General features: G+C 54.9%; 1 protein-coding gene across 1 annotated transcript; it reads right to left on the bottom strand.

Moving 5' to 3' along the window:
* Positions 1-824: 824 nt before the first annotated feature.
* On the bottom strand, positions 825-18076 carry Slc2a7 (solute carrier family 2 member 7). Its single transcript, XM_015501351.2, has 12 exons — positions 18020-18076; positions 16724-16822; positions 14870-15030; positions 12124-12248; positions 10948-11100; positions 9141-9266; positions 8673-8863; positions 7196-7306; positions 5467-5568; positions 3678-3753; positions 1840-1967; positions 825-1300 (listed from the first exon to the last, which is right to left on the bottom strand). The coding sequence occupies exons 1-12, from the start codon at positions 18074-18076 to the stop codon at positions 1079-1081; spliced, it is 1551 nt and encodes a 516-aa protein (XP_015356837.1). The 3' UTR covers positions 825-1078.
* Positions 18077-19907: the final 1831 nt, after the last annotated feature.

Below are 19907 nucleotides of genomic sequence, written 5' to 3'. Positions count from 1 at the left end.
ATTGGGTCCCCAGTCTCTTCTTTCTCTCCGTGCTTCCTGGTCACCAGGAGGTGAGCACATGTACCCTACAATGCTCCCCACAATGAGGGGCTGCCTTGCCACAGTTCCCAAAGCCCTGGAGCCAGCACACTGTGGACCGAAGCTTCTGAAACCATGACCCAATAAACCTTTCTGACTTTTAAGTTGTTTGTCTTGGGTATTTAGTCACAGGGACAGAAAGTTGACTAACGCAGACTAGAATAGGTGAAAAAGTTTGGATCGAAAGAAAGATCTTGTGGCGGTTTTAAACTGTCAGGCGAATTCTTTGACACTCCTGTGTTCAAAGATGCAGCCTAATTCTCCCCCATGCCAACCTGGGTGGGAGCTGGTGACCAGCTAGTGACTTTCAAAGACAGAGGTGTGGGGGTGGGGTGAGGGAGGTCTTTAGGTTACTGGGGGGTCTGGAAGGAGACTATGGGACCCCAGACTCAGCCTTGTTCAGCCTCCTGGATCCTGTTGCTCTATCACATGCTCCCACGATGACGTGCCATGTCACCCTTGTCAGAGGCCCAAAGTCACGGGAATGTTTCTCGGACTGGAACCTCCAGAGTTGTACGCCAAAATAAAGCTCCTCCCTTTCTTTTTGCAGGACTAGCAATTGAACCCAGGGTCTCCCGCATGCTCGGAAATCGCTCCACCATGGAGCTACACCCCAGCCCCAACCTATTCTCTTTACAAGCTAATTGCCTTGGGCATTCTGTTACAGTAGTATGAAGCTGACTACTACATTGGACTTGCAAAGCTTTACTTAAAAAAAAATCCATTCGTATATCATTTACGTTTTCGCACCAATGTAGACCCAGAGAATTGAATCTTACCAGTCTTCACATTCCCGCCCATTGCCATACGTCCCTGCTCCCAGCATTAGCTTTGGAAGCTGACCACTTCTTAACTAAACGAGGACCGTGCTTTCCAAAGTCATCCAGTTGCACTGGGAGCACAAAGAGCCACTCAGCCTCTCCAGGGGCCTGGGGCAGGGAGACCCCTTTCTCAGAGAAGGAAGCCTAGAATACGGGCACGTGGGTGACATGCAGAGCCACTAAAGGGCGGTCTCCTTGGCAGGCACAGAGGGTATGTGAGGGCCAACCCCAGTTACTTCTTCTTTGATCTCTGGAATCTCCACTCCATTCCTCTTGGCAAAGATATGGTTTATCTCCACAAATGTTCTCCCCTTGGTCTCAGGAATGACCACATAGGTGTAAACCACAGTGAGGAGGCAGAGGCCAGCAAAGACCAGGAAGCTGTAGGCACCGATGGCCTCCTGGACCAAGAGACCAAGAAGATGGAGGGGGTGGAGCGGGAGGGGGACAGGCCTGCTCAGGCCCTCTGAGTAAAAAGGCAGTTTCCTCAGGGCCATTTTGTTTGCTCTTAGAGGAGTGAAAGAGCTAGAAAGCAGGGTCCCTCCTGACATTGGAGAGGAGACCTTAGCCTGTGGGCAACAGTGACTTCATGGTCTCTGGGCCCCTCCTGTGCTGGGATGTAGAGCTGGTGCACATCTTGGGAAGCAGAGGAAGGAGCCCCCTGTCCATTGCCTCTGGACTTCACCCACCAGGGACCCTAAGCAATGGACCCTTCCCAAGCTGTGTATGGGCGTCCCCTCTGAAATCCTGGCTTGGGGACATGGGCATGTTTAGAGCCGGCCCACATGGGTGTCTCCCGTGAGGCTCTGAGAGCTGCCTCCGCCTTGTGGAATGGGCAGGTGTTCTTGGTAGAAGAGGAACCTCTGCCTACTCACTGGTGCCCCTGCTGACCCCTGGGGGGGACAGGGTGGCTTGGACATGGGCAGGAGGGGCCGCTCACCTGGACCGACGGGAATACCAAGCCCACGATGAAGTTGGTGAGCCAGTGCACAGCCCCGTCCACCGTGAGCGCAGCCGGCCGGGAGGACTGCAGGAAGATCTCCATCCTCACCACCGAGGGGACGGGGCCTGGAGGGGTGGGTGGGCGCAGGGGAGAAGGGCTCAGAGGGCCCCGAGGGCCTGCGGGACACAGCCTGGCCTCGCCTCGACCTCAGGCCCCTGTGTGGGCAGCCCGTGCTGGGTTGGGGAGCAGAAAGGACCCCACCTTTGCCCAAAGAGGAGAGCACAGAAGCCAACGGTGCCCAGCCAAGGCTGGCAACAGTGCAGTGGACAGAAGGCTTCTTGGGAGCAGAGACTCGTGAGTCCGTGCCTTCCCCTCCCAGGTGCCCCATTCTCTCAAAGCCCTTGCTCTGCATCGGGCTCCTCTGGACGTCCCTGGCCCGGAGGAGGAGCAGGTGCGCTCCAGAGCGCCTGGGCTCCCTAGTGCTGCCCTCCTGTGGCGCGTATGGGAATGGCCGCATCTGCTGGCCACCCTTTTCCTTGTCCAAGTCTTTTTCTCAGTCCTGTTCATCATTACCCCCCTACAGAGCTTTGTCCCGTATTTTCTCCTAATCACCAAGTCCATGAAAATTTGGTATCACAGACCTACTGCCTATCTGTTCATGTGCTGTATGGAAACCTGCAGCTCTGCACACACAAGGCGTAGGATTCTGTCCTCTTCCAACTAGTGTCCCCGTTGGGGGAGCCGGGAGAAGGAATGGTCCCGCTGAAGATGCAGTCTCAGGGGACAGACCAGGAGAGAATTCAAAGCCCCAGAACAAAGCTGCTCTTGGGACTTAGGTACAGAACTCCTGCCAGGGGCCCTTCCTTGGGGCTCTGCTGCCCACTGTGGGTGCAGGTGAGGGTGTTATCTGTCAGGACCCTGCTCAAATGCCAGGCAGCCCTAAGCTGGTCTCCCATGGCTGGCACCTATGGCTACCCTGGGCAGGGAGGGGCAGAAGGACCTGGAGCCAAGGTGGGCTACACACACCAGTACCTCCCCCACTAGGCGCCCTCTCTACCTTTGAGATGCACCAAGGTGGGGTGGGGGGGGGTTCCTGCCAAACGGCCCACTGACACACCCCCGTGTGGGCCCCGCTGCTGTCTGCATCTCCAGGGCGAGGCTCGGACAGCCTAGGTGGGGCCTCCCTGGATGTGTGTGTCCAGGTGATCCCTGAACACACAGCGTCTGCATTTTGGTTTATGGATGGTTCTTCCCAAATGAAGACCCCATGGGGCACGTCACTAGGGTCTTAGGAGGCAAATTTCCTCAGGCTCGATTCTCAGGAGGGCACACAGGGACGGAGCTTGGAGGCTCCATGGCTACCATATGGAGGCCTGAAGCTCTTGTCCCGCAGATGTGGGGTTACAGCAGCTCAGCAGCTGGAGGTCAGCAGGGAGCAAAGAGAGGTGACTGTGGGTGGGCTTGGAGGCCAATGGCATATGGAGGGTTTGGACAAGTCAGGGTGCCCTGGGATCTGGCTGGTATGAGTCCCCTCTGCACGGGCTCCTCTCCTTGTTGGGTCTGGACCTGGGTCTGGGTACCTCTGGGAGCCGCACACTAATGAGGCACTGGTCTGAGTGTGATACTGTTGACACTGGAAAATGTTTGCTGAATGAATAAACTTGAACTGGAATGGGGGCCTTTTAGAATGGGTGGACTGGACAGGAACGGAGGGGCGTGGTGGAGGGAATAGCACAAATATTGTGAACCGAGGACGCTCTTCATTCAGCAAGTAATTAGTGAGCACCGGCTCCATTGCCAGAGGGGGTGGGGGCGGAGGAACTGCAGGTACTCACTGGGCCCGATGGAATGTCCCGCGATGTAGGTGAGGATGCAGATGACACCCAGGTAGGACAGCTCAGGGACTGTGCTCTGTGGGGAAAGGCGGGCCATCTGGGCCTCGGGCCAAGAACCCTTGCTGCAAATAAGCACCTGTGTTCCCACCCTCCTGCCACAGGGAGTCATCACGCCTGGAACCCTGGGCCCCACAGAGCCCTCAAGGGTTCTGAGGCAAGAACAAGGACAGGTGTGGGACATTCTGGCTCCAGAAGCTGCCCAAACCTCTCCTGAGTGATGGCACCGGAGGCACAACCTGCCTTTGATGAGCTTTTGTGCCGAGCACCACTCTTGGCACTTTACAAATAAAACCCTAGAAGGAGGGCTGGGGTCGGGCTCAGTGGCAGGGGCTTGCCTGTCGTGTGTGAGGCCCTGGGTTCGATTCTCAGCACCACATATAAATAAATAAAATGAAGGTCCATTGACAACTAAAAAATTTTTAAAAATAGATGGACATAATAACTTTATTTATTTTTTATGTGGTGCTGAGGATCCAACCCAGAACCTCACGCGTGCTAGGTAAGCGCTGCACCATGAGCCCCTCCCCAGCCCACGTCACAAACATTAACACTCCTCTGAGTGAGGAAATTATTACAGAGAGGATGATGTGGAAAAGGAGGAAAAGAACAAAAACTTTGCCTCTGAATTACGGAATAATCTCCTTATTCCATACCTTCTCCTGGTCACAGAGGACAAGAGTTCCAACTCTGTATTTTAATTTGAAAAGGGTTAGTGCAGTGGCAAGGTTACTGCAGAAACAACAGTGGCCAAGAGGCCAGTGAGAGTGACCATCTGATGGTTTTTAAATCATTTTGTATTGTGGTCATGCTATTTTTTTTTTTTTTTTTTTGGTACTGTGAATTGAACCCAGGGGTGCTTAACCATGGAGTTACATCCCCAGCCCTTTTTATTTTTTATGTTGAGACAGGATCTTGCTAAGTTGCTTAGGGCCTCACTGAGGCTAACCTCCAATTGCAATCCTCCTGCCTCAGTCTCCTAAATTGCTGGGGTTGCAGCGTGAGCTATCATACCAGCTATAACTGTTTTCTGTAAGTTCTATAGAAAACAGATAAAAAATGTATTCTGAGAGAATCACAAACTGAAGGATGTGTTCCCAAACCAGGGCTGTGTTTTACTCTTGCTGTGGAGTCATCCCGGAGTATTTTAGAGCCCTCCCTGTGACTGTGTCCTCTCAAGGTTCAGCGAATCTGGTCCCCAGGCTACTCTGAGCTCCAGAGAGGACATAGCTCCTCTCGCTGGCAGGACTCGGGGACAGGCGCTCTGCCCTGGGTGCCCCGGGCAGCCTTCAGCGCAGTGAGCCTGGGACTGGTCCTACTTCCGCGTTCCCTCCCGCTGGGCCTCTGGTTTGTCCTGGGTGCTGTCCCTGCTCTGGTGGGGCTTCTTTTCTCTCCTGCCCGGTGTCCACGTGGAGCCCAGCGGGCTCATCCCGACCCGGCGCTGCCCGTGGACGGGATGGCTTCCTCGATTGCGTCCTGGTTGGCGGGTGTTTCCCGGGCCCTGCGCGGGCCCTTACGAACAGAAACACACGCTGGACTGTAAATTGTCCTCCTGAGTGAGGACACCTGTGGAGTTGCTAGTTTTGGGGTCGGATGCCAGGAGCGATCGATCGTCCTGAACTTCATCTCAGGAGGGGGCTGTACACAGTCCTTGTCCCTGAGCGCGCCGAGCGGTGGGAGGGGCCGAGCTGCCCGACCTCCCACCCGCGCCCTGGTCCCCCACCCGCCAGACCTGGAAGAGGAGCGCCAGGGTCAGCACCAGGCAGGCGGAGCCGCAGATACCGTAGCCGGCCAGCAGGAGGGGCCGCCTCCCCAGCCGCTCCACGGTGACGGCCTGCAAGGGAAGCGCAGTGAGGGACGCCCAGAGTCCCTTGGAGCTGACCCCAACCCTCCTGTGGGAGGCCAACCTTACGGGTGACTGAGTTACACTCCCCAGCTGGGTGCTGAGGCGCCCAGTCACAGAAATGGGTGAAGCTACGCTCACCTGTTCCTTTGTAATCTAACCCCTTGCCCTGTTTAGGATAGAATCTTCCATGGAAGGGCCTTGTGTGTGTCCCCTCCTCTTACTGTGCCCTTGGGTGTGGCCTACCCAGGTGTCAGTCAACCTGCTGACAGTGGACATCATGAAGATAGACTCAGCCCCTGAAACCTGCCCCCTCGCCTCATTTGAACAGCTTCTCCTCAATAAAAGGGGTCAGCGCATGCTCTTGCTCTCTTTCTGCAGACCCTTAAGGTCAGAGGAGCCGTCACAGCGACCCCAAAGAAAAAGGTATTTGTGTCTCTTGTGTGGTTATTTCGTGCAGCTCGGTTAGCCCTGTTTAACTAGAGTGACCCCTGAGCCTTTTAGTCACGAGAACAGAAACCCGGCACCTCCCAGTGCAGCCCTCCTCTCCACCCCGCCGCCTGCGGCTGGAATGCTGGCTGACCCCTGTGCGTTCCCCTCCCGCCCTGGACCCCTCTGCAGACCCCGTGGAGTGGACCTCGGTTCCCTGCTTGATGTCTTGACCCCTGGGCCCTTGCTGCTCTGGAGGCGCTGCCCCTCCCACTTGGTTCCTGGAGGATGCACCCCTCTGCTCTCCACCGAGAATTACAGGGGCAGGGGGAGGTGTGCGGACAGAAGCCCTTCCCTGTTCCCTCCCTTTTCCCTCTGGGGCAAGCTCTATCCTGCATCCTCTAGATAAAGAGCCCTGACTAGGACCTTCTCCCCATCACCCTGCTGGAGAAACCCGAGCCAGGAGAAACCCTGGAGGGCAGTGTTTGGGAACTAGGCACAGAATCTGAAGCTGACCTTTCTAACTTCTTCGGTTGGAGACTAGGACCGCCACTGTGCTCCTGTCTGGCCTCCCTGATTGGCAGTGGTGGCCCCTCTGCTGACCATGCAGGGCCTGGAGCTGAACCAGGGCAGGGGATTTGGGGACTCGTCCTCCTGCCAGCCTCACTTCCTGTGCTCCTGAACTTCTCCCTCCTGCCAGTCTACATCCCCTGAGATTGACTGGGACTTAAACTACCTGAGCTGAAATACAGCTACGTAATAAATAACTTTCTAAAAACAACTGAAGAAATAGGAATAAACCCATCAGGGATTGGTCTAGGTTAAGGACCGTCACCATCCTCTATTTGAGTGAGGGCACTTTGGTCCTTTCCCTTTTTGTTGTTTGTTTTGGGGCTGGAGATCCAACCTAGATCCTGTGTCTGTAGGCAAGCTCACTACCGAAGAGCACTTTTGTAAATGCAGCTTATCAGGCAGGAGGGATTCCGGTTTTCAATTACTCTCTGAAATGACAATATTGCCAACAAACACCAAATGAGAATAGCAGGTTTGGGTTGCCTGGTCAAGGTCACACAGGTAGTTAATATGTGACGTGGGTCACCAGAACTTTTCTGGCCCTGGTGGGGCGCCTGTCGGCTGGGGGGCACTGCTTGGACACCCTGCAGTGGGGAGGTCACTCCCTGTCACTCACCGAGATGATGGTCATCACCATATTGACAATGCCGGCGCCCACGGTTATGTACTGGGAGTGAGCAGGCTCCACGCCAGCAGATATATAGATGGTGTCTGCGTAGTAGTTGATCTAAAACACAAACTCAGGGTTGAGGGGAGAGGCCTGGGACCCAGGCCCCGGGCTTCACCTTCTGGCCTCAAACAATAAACAGTCCTGAAAGCCTGGGTTGGGGACAGGAAGGAGACAGCCCGTGGGGATGGAGATAGGACTCCTGGAATGGAGGCTGGCCAAACCCTTTTCTGAGCCCAGATTCTGCAACTATAAAATGGGAGTGGACCACAAGGACCTCTAAGCACTTCTCCCCATGTTCCTTTGCTAGTCTATAAGCTCAGACCACATACAGTGATTCATCTCTTATTTGGGGCCAAGCCAACTGTAAGTTCAGCTTGTCTGTGGCTGAGTGGGAGACACATGTCCATAAAGCCCCCAGGTTGTTGGCACAAAGGAAACTTCCAAAGACACTCATGTTGGTCCCCACTTGGTGGCTCCCGTTTGTGCTGTCTACTCCCAAGATCATTTGCTGAACACCTCGAATCCCAAAGGACCAGTGACACTTCCTTTGAACATCAACTGAGTGTCCCACTCAACCTTGATGGTGGTTCTAGAAGTGACCCTCTTCAGATCTCTGCCCTTCCCTCCGCATCATCAATAAATACACCTACAGCAAAAGAAGCATGTCCCCATGATGCCACATGGTTAGAGCTGAGTGGCTTCCAGGCTGCTCTGAGCCAGCCTGGATCCACCACCTACCCTAGGCTGCATGCTGAGAGTGGGGGCAGGGCTCTGGCTCTGTCTGGCTGATCTCTTCCACAGAAGGAAAGAACTGGGCTGGGGTTGTGGCTCAGTGGTAGAGCGCTTGCCTAGCACACGTGAGGCTTTGGGTTCCGTCCCCAGCACCACATAAAAGTAAATAAAAGTATAAAAAATATTTTTTAAAAAGGAAGGGAAAGAATTACTGGTAGGAGAATTTTCTCTTAGGGACTGAGAAGCAAAGAAAAATGTTCTATAGAAAAGAGAAAAATAAAGCAGCAGCCCATGGGGAGAGGGGAAATTAAAAGATGGCTGCTGTTCTCGCTCCAGGGCTGCTCCTGGGGCCCTGCGGCCTGGCTGGCCTTCTTTAGTGGCGCCACCTGCTGTAAATGAAGTCTGATTTTGCTTTATCTCTTTCTAAGGGGGTCTTGTTACTTGCAAAAGAAACAAGCCCTGGTGACCGAGTGCGGCTGTCCCTCCCAGAGCTGGACGTGTCTGCCCGGGTTTTGCTCGTTAAGTCCTCCGTCCATCCATCTGGGAGGCAGAGCTGAGCTTTGCACGTGGCAATAACAAAGCCACTCGTGCTTGTTCCGTGACTCAAATGGCTTTCAAGGGCCGGAAGCCCCTGGAGCAGGCTGCAGACCCCTCCCCGCCGGACCGCCCCGCTTTCCACGTGCCCGCGCACCGCGTTGATCCCGGACAGCTGCTGGCCGGCCATGAGCACGAGGATGGTGATGAGCTGCCAGCGCAGGGCCCGGAAGGTGAAGAGGTTGAGCACAGACAGGCGGCCCGCCGCGCGCTCCTCGCGCTCCTCCGCTCGCATGTCCTCCATCTCGGCCTCCACGTCGGCGGCGCGACCTCTCAGCCTCCCCAGAGCTGCGGAGCAGAGCGGCCCCACCACGTGCGCGGCGCGCCAGGCTTCGGGAGCGCGGGACGTCCCCACGCGGCCCACTCTGGGCTCGCCGCTTGGCACCCAATCAGGTCCCCAGCATGGTGGCCGCGCCCCAGTAGCCACCCTGCACGGGGCTCGGGATCTGTGACCCTGACTGTGACCCTGACGGTGTTCCCAGCTGAGCGCTTTGAGCTGACGGGGAGGGCATTTTGGGGGGCGTGGGGCAGGAAGGGAAAGGGGAGCAGCCTCTCGCCTCTGTACCTTGCCGCGCGGTCTCCTCGTCTCCTCTCTGAATCAGGGTGTAGCGGGGGCTCTCGGGGAAGAAGGGCAGGGAGAGGAGCTGGATCAGCGCGGGGACCCCCGTGAGAGCCAAGAGCACAGGCCAGCCTGAAAGGAAGTGACGCTCGACCAGGCCACCCCGGGGGCCACAGGGCCTCCAGCAGTCCCAGCCGGCCTCAGGCCACATCTGGACTCTGAGTGGCCTCTGCCCACTGAGAAGCAAGGACCGGGGGCAAGTCCTTGCCAAGAGGTGGCTGCCACGGGCCCACCCACAAAGGGGTTCCATATTAAGAATGGAGAAAACAATCGCAATTGAAAAAAAAAAAAAAAAACTTGAGTTTTATTCATTCCAACCATCCTAGAAATCATCTTAGTTCTAGAATATGATCTGAAAATGTGAGCCCTAGAGAAATGGATCTGCATCATTTCCCTAACTTTAGGCTGGAAGCCGCATGATCTCTAGGTCCCTGGAGGCTGGGGCTGGGGAGTGGACAGACTCAGAGCTGTGCCTGCCCCTTGCCCAGGGTTTGGGTCCAGGCAGGGGTACTGAGATCTAAGATGTGGGTAGGGTCCTCGATGCCTCCTGGGGGGCTGCCTCTGATGTGTGTGAGTTTTGTTTTCTTAACAGTAAGATAAAGATAGTGATAACACTACTGATAAAGTCAGGAGTGGCCACTCCAGGGCCAGGACAAGTAGCCAGCATGGTGTCCATTTAAATCTGGGGATGAGGCTTAATTGATATTTTTCCCTGCAGTATTGGGGATTGAACCCAAGGGGCACTCCACCACTGGAGCTAAATCTCTAGCTCTTTTTAACATTAAGAAAAAAAAATTGCTAAGTTGCCCAGGCTGCCTTGAACTTGTGATCTTCCTTCCTCAGCCTCCAGAGCTGCTGGGATTGCAGGCCTGTGCCACCACTCTAATTAATGTTTAATTTTCAGCTGTGGGGCAGTGGTTTGGGAATCACTGCTAATGATCCTGTATGGGTCCCCCCACTGACTTCTTAGTCGAATACCTTCAAGATATCATGGAAAATACAAAGCATAGATTCATGGACTGAGGGTGTAGCTCAGTGGTAGAGTACTTGCTTAGCATGTGTGAGGCCCTGAGTTCAATCCCCAGTACTGGGGGGAAAAAAAAGTGTGGCTCTTGTTTGATCTGGGTCATTCAAAAAGCTTTTAAAGAGACTCCACTGTGTTCTGGGGGCTGCTAACACTGTCTTGCCAAGTCTAACACTTCTAGCCAAGTTTATTGGTCTGTTCTCTGGTCTACCCTCCCCATTGACTGTTTCATACTTTTTTCCTTCTCTGACTTTAGCCATGTTCCCCCATGGTCACACTCAGGTAATGACCTTGTTGAGAAAATAGAAGCCACCAGAAGAAAATATCTACAGGTGCCACCTTCATGCATGTCACGGTAATGGGGGCTGCACACTGAGCACCCTGCATCCATGTCCCTCCCTGCTGCATTATTCCTATAGCAGCCAAATATGCTGATATTTTTCCCAGCTTGAAAACAAATCTCTTCTCTCCACCAAGCTTCCCCTCCCAGTTGCCTCTCAGGTTTTCTCCTTCCTTTAATAGCAAGACTCTGGCTGGTCTCTGCGTCTCTCCTCTCATTCCCAAGCACAGCCTGTCTCCATTGCCCACGGACACTGCCCAGGTGGTCATCTGGGTCCACTGGCTGTAATTGACCGACCCAAGGGTCACCTTCCAGGCCTCCCCTGACTTGCTCCGTGAGTTGGGCTCCGCACGCTTGAGGCCCTGGCTCTGACTTTTGCTGCGAGTTACCTGTGGGGTTGCCCAGGACGGCCTGCAGGCTGAAGACCTGCGCCAGGAAGATTCCAGTGATGACGAACACCTCCGTCATCGTTCCCAGGGTGCCTCTCAGATTCTTGGGAGCCAGTTCTCCCAGGTACATGGGAAGAGCACTGTAGGAGATGCCTGGTTCAGGCAAAGTGAAAATCAAGGCAGGCCAAGACCAGTGCCCACCCTCCAGAGATGCGGGAGCCCTGGACAGGTGGCAGCGCCTCTGTGACTGAGCTGGAAATAGGCCAGTTTTGGTGTTTGTTGGCAATATTGTCATTTCAGAGAGTAATTGAAAACCGGAATCCCTCCTGCCTGATAAGCTGCATTTACAAAAGTGCTCTTCGGTAGTGAGCTTGCCTACAGACNTCTCTCTCTCTCTCTCTCTCTCTCTCTCTCTCTCTCTCTCTCTCTCTCCCTCCCCCTCTCTCCCCTTTCTTCCCTCCCTCCCTCTCTCCCTCCCTCTCTTTTTTTCTCTCTAGCTGGGATTATAGGCACGCACCACTGTACCCAGCAAATAAGCCAACCTTGACTATTTGGTTTAGACTTATATCAAAATCCCCCCAGAATTCTTCACCCCCTCTGGGGACATTGCTAGGATATAGCGGTATAGCTGCCCAGCTGGGCCTCCTGTTAGAGGGGAGAAGTCTAGGCCTCTGTGTGTTCCCAGGGTTAATAGGTAACTCTTACCTTTACCTAGGATTTATCTTCATGTGGAATTGAGATATAACTTTTGCTTTTATTTATTTTCTGATATTTCTAAATCACACACACACACACACACACACACTTGTAACAGCATTACTATAGTTAAGAAACCTTGTCAACTGGTGACTGAGACTCCACATTTTGCATTTATTTTGCTTGAAATCCCTGTCTTTGGTTTAAACTGTACATCTTCCTTGGGAGATGCCTTATAAACCCTCATTTGTATCTCATAGTAAATGGTGTTTCTAACGATCCTCCCCTAGAGAAGATTTTGTTAAATAAACGAAAGGACCTAGAAAGCCTGACGTTTGCCCCAAAAGGGGAAAGAGGCAGATAGAGCCAGTGAGACCCAGACCCGCTGCACCCAGCCTTGGCCCATGGTGTTGTCTCAGAGCCCTTCCCCTGACAGGTGCACTGAATCCCACTTGGGGCTGAGGCCACCATCCCAGGTACCTGCACAGACTCCCACCAGCACTCGAGAGAAGATGATCAGCTCAAAGGCCTGGGCCACTTTGCTGACTCCCATCAGGATGGCGGGGAGGATGGCGAAGATGTTGTTGATCAGCAGCGTTCCCTTTCTGCAAGACAGCAGTGCCCAGAGGGCAGGGATGGTCACGCCAGGAGCTCTGGACACCAGCTTCTGCGTTGCGGGCCATCACTACAGAGGCAGGGAATGCACCTGAGAACAGGCTGATGGGTGGGACAGTGGACTCAAGGGTTCTCCAAATTCGTGTTGCAGCCTTTCACTCCCAAAGTGGGGGTGATTAAGTCATGAGGGGAGCTCTGGCAATGGGATTAGGCCATCAGGGCTGGGAGAGCGTAGCTCAGGGGCTTGCCTAGTGTATCTGGGGTCTAGGGGCCTGGGTTCCATCTGTGGGGGTGGGGGAGGGGGCAAGAGACAGGCAGGCTCGCTCATTCCATTCTCTCTCTCTCCCCCCTCCTGTGAGGACACAGAAGGAACGCAGACTTGTGCCATCCAGGAAGCAGGTTCTCGGCTGGCACCTTGAGCTTGGACTTGCAGCTTTTAGACCTTGGGAAATCAATGTCTGTTGTTTCAGTTTCCCTGTGTAATTTGTCACAACAGCTTGTACTGACTAAGTCAGAGGGGAAGGAAGGTGAGGCAAGGACAAACTCCCAGGAAAGAGGATGTGGGGTCAGTGGGGGTGGGGCGCGCTCTGACCATCATAGCTCCTGGGAAGGAATAAGCTGCCCCAGGAGAGGGGAGCTTCCTGTCTCTGGTGGAATTCAAGTTGTTGCTGGTGGTTCCTAGACCAGAAGCGATGATTGACAGGAGTGTTGGATGGGAGATTCCCACAGCAGGTGGGGTGCAGAGTAGGACTGGATGATCTCTAAAGCCCTTCTAAGGCTGAAAGCCACCAGCCTGTGACATGGAGGGAGACAGCATCTGAAAATGAGTGCTCAGCGGGATGTACCCTGCAGGCCCCTGCCACCCATCCCATCTTCTTGACTCTGCTCCATGTCTCAGACTTGCACCAAGGGTCCGGGTCCTCTGTCCCTTGCCTGGGGTTCCAGTTTTGCCAGTGCAAGGCAGTGACCAGAGGGAAGGACACGTGCTCCCTGGCTGGGTGCTGGCCGGCTGGCCTGGCACTGGGGGCTGTCTTCCGTTTCCTTCTCTGTCTGCCTCCAGAGGTGTTAGCGGCTTCCTCCCCTCTCCTCTTCAGGACTGGAGGGACTCTGCCTAGCCTTTGTCATTTCCCACACTCTGCTGCTGCCTTTCAGGGCCCTGATCTATACAGGCCCCTGAGTGAAGCAGCCAAGGGGCCGTGGCTCTGCCCTGGGAGCAGGGCTGATGAGGTCCCTGCAACAGTCAATGCTGAGGACTCTTGGGGATCTGCAGTGTGCAGGCTGAATTCCTTAGCCACTTTTCACTCCCTGGGACTGTCCCAGCACCAAGAGAGCACCCCCTAGAGCTCCCAGAAGCTCAAGGAGAACAAATAGTCTACCCTGGCCCCACCTTCCTTCTACTCCCTCCCTTCCTGGCCACCAGGAGCCTGCTGGCCTCTGGGGACTCTGGGGGTCAGGACCCCACTCACAAGGCTAGCTCCACCCCACCTCCAGGCTAGGGCTCCTCATCTGCAAAATCTCCTCTGCAGAGGTGAGGTCCTCTCCAAGTCTCCTCCACTGCCCAGGTGTCTTGACTTGGAGGTCCAGACAAGGAAGTGGAGGGCAAGCCTGGGCTTCCAAAACAGTCCAGCCGCTCTTGGGGTGGCTGAGAACAGCCCAGTCTGAGTTGCAAGGCCTCCTGGACTATGGCGCACCTGGAATTCACTGAGTGCGCTCTTCACTGAAGGGCACAGGAAGGGCGAGTAATTGTTCATTGACTATTTGCAGGGGAGGCCCCTGGGTCCTGCCTTCAGAGACAGATAATTGCCAACCAACAATATTTTCTTTTATGCCTGAAACAGCACCGCCGTTTTCTCTTCTTTCTGTTTTTGTTTGTGTGTGTTAGTTTTCATTGTAGGGTGTTCCTCTCCCTCCCCCACACCGCCTACTTGGCACATCAAGTCCAAGTGCAGCTGTGAGTTCCAAGGAGCAGGCCTGAGCACATGCAGTGCCTCCACCCCTCACCCCGACCCATGACCCGGCTCCTGCTCCTCCTTCCTGGGGACCTTGACCTGTGTGTCCCCTTATCTGTGCAGCGGGGTCTGTGCAGCACCTGGGCTTGGGCAAGCAGGGGAGTGAGTCTGAGCAAAGGGCAAAGACTGAGTCTCCATTTCCCAGTGAGACCTGAGGCCCTGGCACGTGGGATGACACAGCCTGACGCCAGGTGTCAGGACAGCACATGGCCAGGCCATGCAGAGAGAGCTGCGCCTGTTAGACCTGGGGCCACGGTCACCGGAGTGCGGGGTGAGACCCAGCCAAGTAGCACTTATCCAACTCCTACTGGAAGTGCTGACGAGGCCCAAGCTGAGTACCAAGGGGAACTTTGCTCTCAAAGGTGGCAGCGCCTCTGGGGCGAGTGACGGGGGAGGCTGTGCCCCCGCCAGGGCCTGGGGAAGAGATTCCAGAGAAGTCCAGGCACTGACTGTGAGTCCGACGTCCATGGCAAAGGGGAGACGTGGTTTCTGACCTCTGGATCTTTAGGGTCATATGGTGTCCCTCCCAGGTGCACAGTCACCAGGAGACAGTGGGGGCTGCTGACCTGGATTTCATGTAGGACAGCATACCCTCTATTTACCTGCCACACCTGTCAACCAGCAGGCCAACCACCAAAGACCCCAACAAGCCGCCCAGAGGAAACATGGACACAGTGCAGGACCACAGGAGCAGCAGGACCTTCTCATCCATGAATGTTCCATGTCGCTCAAAGTAGGTTTCATTATAAAACGACTTGAAGACCTGAAAAACACGACCCGCCCACAGCCCAATATGCAACTCAAGAGAAAGAACGCCCTGAGCATTCTCAGCTGCCCCTTGTCATCGCAAAGAGGGATGTGTCTGCCAAGTCTGCAGGACACTCAGTGATTCTCTGCTGGTGAGAAGAAAATGATCTTCTGTGCGATGGAGTGAGATGAGAAACCAGATCGCATGCAATATTGTTAAAATTCACTATAAACAACCCATTTTTCAGAGCCTTACTCTGCCAGAGACAACATAGAAAATATGCCAACTAATTATGTGGCTTTGGGCAAATGGGATAACCAGCTTAAGCCCTCATCTCTTCAGTGACAGGAAGAATTTGTGAGCATTTATTGCAATAAAGTGACTCAGAAAAGGTGACCCAGCGCCAGGGGTGCAGTACTCGCTTAGCACGTGAAAGGCCCTGGGTTCAATCCCCAGGGCTGCAGAACAGAAAAAATGTTCCATCAATGGTAATATCCATAAATAAACCAATCTCTCTATATATATATGTAATATCTACTTGTAAGTAATTCCTACACACACACACATGTAGATACCGTAGAACCACTTACAGAGCAGCAGCTACATTTATGATCTTGATTTTTCAAAATTCATGCTGGGAATGGAACCCAGGGCCTCCCATGTGCTGGGTAAGCTCTCTACACTGAGCCCCACCCCCAGTCTGATTTTTTTTTTTCTTGTTGGTCCAGGGGATTGAACCCAGGGCTCTACCTTGGCCACCGCCCACCCCCCAGTCACTTCTATGTTACTTTGAGACAGGGTCTTGCTAAGGTCCTCAGGTGGCCTCAAACTTGTGATTCTCCTACCTCAGACTCCCTAGGAGCTAAGACTACCAGTACACGCTGCTGTATCAGGCTTTTAATGACATCGATCAAAAACAAAAACAAAAAAAAACCCAAACCCTGCAGAACTCACGTACTGGCCGAACAGTAAGTCTACCTGCTCTCCCTCCTGAGGTGCTGGACCCTGTCCCCTCTACTCCTTCGGGGGTGTCTTTTCTGCAACAGTCCCCATCTGTGCAGGCCTGGTCTCCCCTCTCCACAATATGCCCCATCAGTATACAAATGTGACTCCTGCCCTGCAGAAACCCCGCCGTCACCCGCCACCCAGCTTCCTCTCTGCCTCTCCCTCCCGTCCAGCAAAACCCCTTCCAAAGTGCTGTTCTCACCGCCTGCGCCTCACCCCACTGTTGCCTCCTGAGCCCACACCACCCAGGTTTTTGTGCCAGGCTCTCATCTCTGTGGCTCTCTGGCCACCCTGAGTGCACCCGTGCCCTCCACAAGGTCAAAGTCCAGGGCCGGTTCTCGTCCTCTGCCTTGCCCAGCTGTAGGGACACCTGCCCTCAGGTTCTCGTCCCCAGGACGAGGACCTTCTCTCCTTTTCTTGTGCTTCTCCTGGCTCCAATCTCAGTCTCTGAATGCCGGAGTTCAGTTCTTGACCCGTTACCTTTGCCATCTACCAGTGGCCTTCCGGGGTGAGGGCAGTGGAGCTGAGACCCAAGGAGACTAGGGGGATAATCCAGGTCCCCCGGATCCTAGTATGCCTAGAAGGATGACAGTCCTGGGAGGAACTGTCACACAGTCACAGATGGCCGCTGTCTCCCATCTCCCACTCACGGGCCTGCTCACCCTGCCACCCCCCTCCCGCCCGGTGCCCACCTGGTGCCCACCTGGTGGGGCGTGTTGACCACGGCGATGTTGTAGCCGTACTGGAAGGCGGAGCCGAAGGCTGCACTCAGCGTGGCCAGCACCAGCGTGGGCTGCAGCCGCTGTGGGGGACGAGGCCCAAGGTCAGGGACTGTGGCTTGTTCCTGGGGACCACCAGGCCTCTGTGGGGTGGGCATGAGGAAGGTGTGGCCTCTACTTCCCTCCACCTCGGACCAGAGGTGGGGTTAGGGGATGCGGGCCATGCCTAGGAAGTGGGAGGAGGTGGCTGGTGGGGGAGGGGGTCCCAGCTGGGGCTCCTCAGAGATCTGAGGCCTCGTCCCTTGCTCCCCCCAGCAGGCATTCGTCTCCCCCCTGAAGACGTAGCTCAGCATCTGCTGGCTCGCCCTGGGCCAGCCCAGGGGATGACGTATGGGTGCTGCAGGGAGGCCCTGCTCCGGGGAAGCTCCCTTTCTAAGGAGGTGAGGAACGAAGGACAGAAAAGAGAAGGTGACCATGCGTGAATTCCCGACAGTGACAGGCTGTGAGGATTACAGAGCAGGGGCTGGGGTAGAGTCATGGGCTGGGGCCCTGTTCAGCAGCTGGACAGGGACGGCCTCTTTGAGAGGTGCCTGCTGAGCAGAGACCTGGGTTGATCCCGGGGGTCAGCAACAGGACTAGCCTTCCAGACAGAGGGAGCCTAGGCGGGCCCTGGGGCCACCTGCTCGGTTTTGGCTCCAGAACAGGCCCTCAGGACATCGAGGCATCTCCGGAGCCTGTGGCACAGTTTCCAGGGCGGCTGTCACCTCCAGAGTAGCTGGGGGTGTGGGCGGGCGCATGGCCTGAGGGTCAAAGTCCAAGGAGTGGGCAGGGGATCTGAGGCCATGTCTGTGACTGTCTCTCAGAGCTCCAAGAAACCAGGGTCCTGGACCAACTGTCCACTCCATGGTGTGTGCACCTCCCCGCTCTAGTGCCACCAGCTGCCTGACTGCCCACAGCCCTGAGTCCAGTACCAGGCAGAAGGAGAGGGGCCGGATCCGGGCATTCTTCAGAGGCCACCTCCCTGAGGGTGGGGAGCAGGACTTGCGTGTGAGGAGGGGGCATGTCCAGCACCGTCCAGTCTTCCTGAACCTCGGGAGCTGGACTCGTCCCACTGTGCTTGTGTCTGAGCAGGGGGCCTCGGGGTGGCCGCCTCCCTGCACTGTCTCTTTGGGCAGGCAACCCCTGACCCTCCCTGCTAGAAGTATTTCCAGGGTCTTCACCTCCCTCCAAGATCCCCACCCTTTTTGGGAAAGGGACAAGGACAGTGCTTGGACACTTACCCCCTCCCTGGGTGGGGTGGGCGGAGGGGTCCTCGTCCCTGACCCCGTGCTCTCCATGCTTGTTTAGGTTGGAGGACAGGTGTGCTGCCTCCCAGGTGACACCCGAGCCCTGCTCTCCACTGGAGCCTGACAAGCCTGCTGTGTCACCTGTCCTCTGGATCGGCCTGGCTTTATGACTTTTGTCCTCTGAACCCTGATGACTTTCCCCAGGAGTCTTTTCTCCTTGGAGGGTTGATAAAATATGTGTTGATGTAGCCAGTGACACGCAGCAGCGGGAATTCAGTCTTTGCATCCGCTGAGCCCCAACCAGAAGCTCCCAAGTGGCCCAAAGGAGGACAATGTTATCTCTAGAAATGAGGAGTTTCAGAAACCAAGTCAGGCCATGGCTGCACCTCGGGGCTCCTCCTGTGTGGTTTCTCTACAGAGGCTTCTTCCGATGTATTGGGGCGAATTCTGCGTTTTGGGGTAAGACAAAACCGAGGAGTTTTGAGCATGGAGGAGGATTCCAAGTTCAAGGCCAGTTTGGGCAACTTAGCAAGGCCTTGTCTCAAAAAAAACCCGGCAGGCCTACAATTCCACCTCCTAGAGAAGCTGAGCAGAATTGCAAATTTAAGGCTAATCTCAGCAATTTAGTAAGACACTGTCTCAAAAAATAAAAGAAAGTTGGTGGGGGGGCTGGGAGTGTAGCTTAGTGATAGAGTGCCCCGGGGTTCCATCCCTAGTACCAAAAAAAGGTGGGGAGTACAAGGGATGTAACTCAGTGGTAGAAAACACTGAGTTCAATCCCTAGACACACACACACACACACACACATATATATATATATACACACACACACACACACATACACACATATTATATTTGACTTACTTAATACTTGTGTTAGTTTTCCATTACTACAACAAAACACTTGAAATAATCATCTTAAAAAGAGGAAAGGTTTATTTTGATTCAGAGCTTTGGAGATTTCAGTCCATGGTGGTTGACCCTGTTGCTTTTGAGCCTGTGTCGAGGCAGCACATCACGGTGGGATCACATGGTAGAGGAAGCCCATTCATCTTATCCAGGAAACTTAAGAAAAGTAAGGTACCTTTCCAGTGTGGTGGCACATGCCTAAAATCCCAGCAGCTTGGGAGGCTGAGGCAGGAGGACTGTGGGTTCAAATCCAGCCTCAGCAAAAGCAAGGTGCTAAGCAACTCAGTGAGACCTTGTCTCTGAATAAAATACAAAATAGGGCTGGGGATGTGGCTCAGTGCCCCTGAGTTTAATCCCCAGCACCCCCCACCCCAAAAAAGAAAAGAGATGTAAGATACCTGGGACCCACCATCCCTTTGTGCCCCCAGCCACCCCAAACCTCTTATGTGCAAAGAACAGTGCCGTCAGGCAGGTGTCCGGGCTTCCTGTTCAAGAGCCCACTCAGCACACCTTGAAGCACTGCCGGCCTTCACTGGCCGATGCATGGCCTTCGCATAGTGAGGCCGCATTTCTGGCCAGACCGCGGGGGTCTCAGCTGACCCTGCAAGAGCAGGACGCCTGGCTGGGTTTCCCTGGACGGTCTGGTTGAGCTTCGGGAGGCCGGTTGTGTTTATCTTGCTGGTCACGCTGTCAGTGACAGTGGGCATCCCTTGGTGTCCCAGGGCCGAGCAGAATGTGGGAGGACAGGCGCAGTCTCAGCGGATGGCAGGGGGAGAAGAGGAGCTGTGTGTGGAGGAGAGAAACCACCGCCTGGCCTGTGCGCAGGAGGGAGCGGGACGTGCGCTCCGTGGCCTCAATCCTCACTCTTCAGGCACCGAGGGACAGACCTTGGTCCAGATGACGGCGCAGCAGAGATGTGGAGACGGCTCCACTGTCTCACTAACGGCCGCATCCCACAGGCCCTTCCAGAACG

This window comes from Marmota marmota, unplaced genomic scaffold (genome assembly GCF_001458135.2).
Source record: "Marmota marmota marmota unplaced genomic scaffold, marMar, whole genome shotgun sequence".
In the NCBI taxonomy this organism is placed as follows: domain Eukaryota; kingdom Metazoa; phylum Chordata; class Mammalia; order Rodentia; family Sciuridae; genus Marmota; species Marmota marmota.
The sequence above is the reverse complement of the archived record's forward strand: the minus strand, read 5'-3'. Positions and strand labels throughout refer to the sequence as shown.